Source organism: Camelina sativa, chromosome 11 (genome assembly GCF_000633955.1).
Source record: "Camelina sativa cultivar DH55 chromosome 11, Cs, whole genome shotgun sequence".
NCBI classification, from domain to species: domain Eukaryota; kingdom Viridiplantae; phylum Streptophyta; class Magnoliopsida; order Brassicales; family Brassicaceae; genus Camelina; species Camelina sativa.
This window is the reverse complement of record NC_025695.1, coordinates 19,188,768-19,191,841: the sequence shown is the minus strand read 5'-3', so window position 1 is coordinate 19,191,841 and position 3,074 is coordinate 19,188,768. Positions and strand designations below refer to the sequence as shown.

The following is a 3,074-nucleotide window of genomic DNA, read 5'->3' as shown; positions in this document are numbered from 1 at the left end:
TAGATTATTAACTCTTTTTTTGTTCACACTTATAAACTATATTAACAAGTTGAAACATTTCAGCGCTTTTTACCATCAGAATTCGGAATGGATCCTTCGCGTATGGGACATGCAATGCCACCAGGAAGTGAAACATTTGAACAAAAAATGGAAGTACGAAATGCAATCGAAGCCGCGGGGATCCCCCACACATACCTCGTCGGCGCTTGTTTTGCCGCATACTTCGGTGGGAACTTATCTCAAATGGGAACTTTGGTGCCTCCCAAAAAAAGAGTTGATATCTATGGAGATGGAAATGTTAAAGGTAAAAAGAATAAAATCTTATGCGAAACTCATTTCATTTTATTTCATCACTTGGATCGCTTCCATTTCATAGTTACCAAAAATATCTATTTTCACCATTTGTGTTCCCATTCATTTTATTAGTGATATTCGTGGATGAAGATGATATGGCAAAATATACCGCAAAGACGCTTAATGATCCCCGAACGATGAATAAAACTGTGTACGTTAGACCTGCCGACAACATTCTCACACATTTGGAACTCGTTCAAATATGGGAGAAACTAACCGGAAAAGTATTGGAGAAGACATATGTTTCAGCACACGACTTTCTTGCTGACATTGAAGGTAATTAATTAAGTCCGATCATCGTACTAACCAAACAAAAATTGTGGATTAGAGATTACATTACATTATGAGAAATGAGCTGAATATGGGCTGATTAAGTATTTATTTTCTATTAAACAATTGTGACAATGTTAGTTATGTATATGCAGATAAGGAAATAGCGCACCAAGCGGGATTAGGACATTTCTATCACATATACTACGAAGGTTGTCTCACAGATCATGAAGTCGGAGACGACGAAGAAGCTTCTAAACTCTATCCAGAAGTGAAGTACACACGCATGGATGAATATTTGAAAATTTTCGTATGATTTTTGGTTGAACCAAAATACATACATATATGGAAAACATATCCGCCATTTGCTAAGTTTTCATTCCTTTTTTTCAGTGTTGTTGTTTCGTTAAAGAATAAAGATGTTATTCTGTGTTTATTTGAAATTTTCAATGGTTATATTTAACAAAAATACTGTAGATCAGAATTGACCCCAAAAAAAAAAACAAGAAATGATATCCAAAATTGGCTACAACAAAATTATTGAAAACATTTCATTTAAGAAACTGATATATATCGAATCGAACATATCAAACTTTCTTTTGTCAAAATAATTTACATATCTGTTGCTCTAGCCACTTAGACGGATTTACATTATCAGCATAGAGAATCAAAATATTGTCGAATAGTTTTCGTCAACTATTCTCAATTTTATTTTCTTATTGTTACTAACCACAAGTATATTTATTTAGAAAAACTAAATGTGTTTTATTCTTATAACAAATCTTTCCGTATAATCATATTTAGTTAATAATTCATTTGGTCAAATATATCGTAGGGAATCATAAGGATAATCATATTATTTTCAACAGAACTTTAAACTATACTGAATTGCTTCTTAACCACCACGTTAATAATTCATTTGGTCAATAACAATACGTGTAAATAGTGATGTGCTGCGATTGTGCTATATAGTGTCAAAAACTCATAAGCTAAAATGAGAAGATAAACAAAAAAAATGAATCAGACGGAGCCTCTAAGAAACTTTGGAAACGATGACGGCATAAGAACAGAATTCAGAAGTTTGATAGCTTCGCTTCCTTCGGACATAAACATCCAAGGGAAGAAGCTTTGCAACTACCAAGGATGTTGGTATTACTACAAGAATCTCCAAGCAGTCCTCGATTACCAGAAACACTTTGAGCCGCTTGACACCGACATAATAGTCAGTTCATACCCCAAGTCTGGAACGACTTGGCTCAAGGCCCTCACAGTCGCTTTACTTCATAGGCCAAAGGATGGTATTCAGAGCCATCCACTTACCTCTGATAGCCCTTACGGTCTTGTACCCTTTCTTGAGTTTAAGTTGTATGCCAGAAGCTCCACACCGGACCTGACCAAGCTCTCATCATCACCGAGGTTGTTCTCGACCCACATGCCGTTGCATACTCTGCGAGAGCCGCTCAAGGACTCTCCTTGTAAGATCGTATACATATGCAGGAACGTTAAGGATGTACTAGTGTCGGAATGGCAGTTTAGGTCAAGAATGGAGAACAAAGAAGCTGAAAGAAGCACGCTGGAGTCTGTCGTTGAGTCGTTCTGCAAAGGAGTTCACGCTTGTGGACCTTTATGGGACAATGTTTTGAGCTATTGGAAAGGAAGTTTGGAAGACCCAAAGCATGTTCTTTTTATGAGGTACGAGGATCTCAAAGAAGAGCCTTATGCCCAGGTCATGAGACTTGCCGACTTCTTGGATTGTCCTTTTACTCAAGAAGAAATACATAGCGGATCTGTTGAGAAGATCTTGGGCTTGTGCTCTCTAAGTAATCTGAGCAATTTGGACATCAACAAGACCGGAATATCGTGGAACAACTTGGATCACAGTATCTTCTTCCGAAAAGGAGAAGTTGATGATTGGAAGAATCATCTCAGTATTGAAATGGCCAACAAAATCGACATGGTCATCCACGAGAAATTTCAAGGTTCGGGTTTGAAAATCTGAGTTATTTTTATGTTGAGTGTGCTTGCTTTCTTTCTTTCATATGTACGTATCCTAATAATACAAAATTTCATTGTTACGGTCTTTTGTTGTATGATTTGATCATAACGTTTTCCAAATTGGTAATTTAATAAACTTCTTTGACGCAAACCAATCTCGGAATATTTGTGTGGTTCTTTATAGCTATACGTGAAAGATATGTATAAAATTTTGCTTCAAAATTCTGATTACCCGAAACAAATATAAACAACACTAAATTCACTCGGTATCTTGGAGACTTGTGCAGCATTACTGAAAAGTTGTTTTTCTTGTTAGGCCACTCTCTAAAGACCTCTTGGTGTTAAATAATTAGAAGCAAACAAAACTCGACCTACTCTATCATTGAAAAGATTATTATTCACTCCACATATGATCTCCAAAAAATACTCGTTAACTAATGTATCTTATACTAACT

At 36.0% G+C, this 3,074-nt stretch overlaps 3 protein-coding genes across 4 annotated transcripts in view; all 3 read left to right on the top strand.

Moving 5' to 3' along the window:
- Positions 1-1,058, top strand: part of LOC104723827 (pinoresinol reductase 2-like) — a 5,605-nt gene extending 4,547 nt beyond the window's left edge. For both annotated transcript variants that reach the window (XM_010442248.2, XM_010442251.2), the window contains exon 6: positions 979-1,058. The gene's annotated coding sequence lies outside the window, so the exon portion shown is untranslated. The remainder of the gene's footprint in view (positions 1-978) is intronic.
- On the top strand, positions 46-1,058 carry LOC104723828 (pinoresinol reductase 2-like). Its single transcript, XM_010442252.2, has 3 exons — positions 46-304; positions 427-630; positions 780-1,058. The coding sequence occupies exons 1-3, from the start codon at positions 88-90 to the stop codon at positions 938-940; spliced, it is 582 nt and encodes a 193-aa protein (XP_010440554.1). The 5' UTR covers positions 46-87; the 3' UTR covers positions 941-1,058.
- On the top strand, positions 1,606-2,755 carry LOC104723826 (cytosolic sulfotransferase 1-like). Its single transcript, XM_010442246.2, has one exon. The coding sequence runs from the start codon at positions 1,640-1,642 to the stop codon at positions 2,621-2,623; it is 984 nt and encodes a 327-aa protein (XP_010440548.1). The 5' UTR covers positions 1,606-1,639; the 3' UTR covers positions 2,624-2,755.

Coding starts and splice junctions, on each gene's coding strand:
- LOC104723828 (XM_010442252.2), top strand. CDS start 88: ATGGATCCTTCGCGTATGGGACATGCAATGCCACCAGGAAGTGAAACA. Junction 305..426: donor TGGAGATGGAAATGTTAAAG/GTAAAAAGAATA, acceptor TCATTTTATTAG/TGATATTCGTGGATGAAGAT. Junction 631..779: donor CTTTCTTGCTGACATTGAAG/GTAATTAATTAA, acceptor ATGTATATGCAG/ATAAGGAAATAGCGCACCAA.
- LOC104723826 (XM_010442246.2), top strand. CDS start 1,640: ATGAATCAGACGGAGCCTCTAAGAAACTTTGGAAACGATGACGGCATA.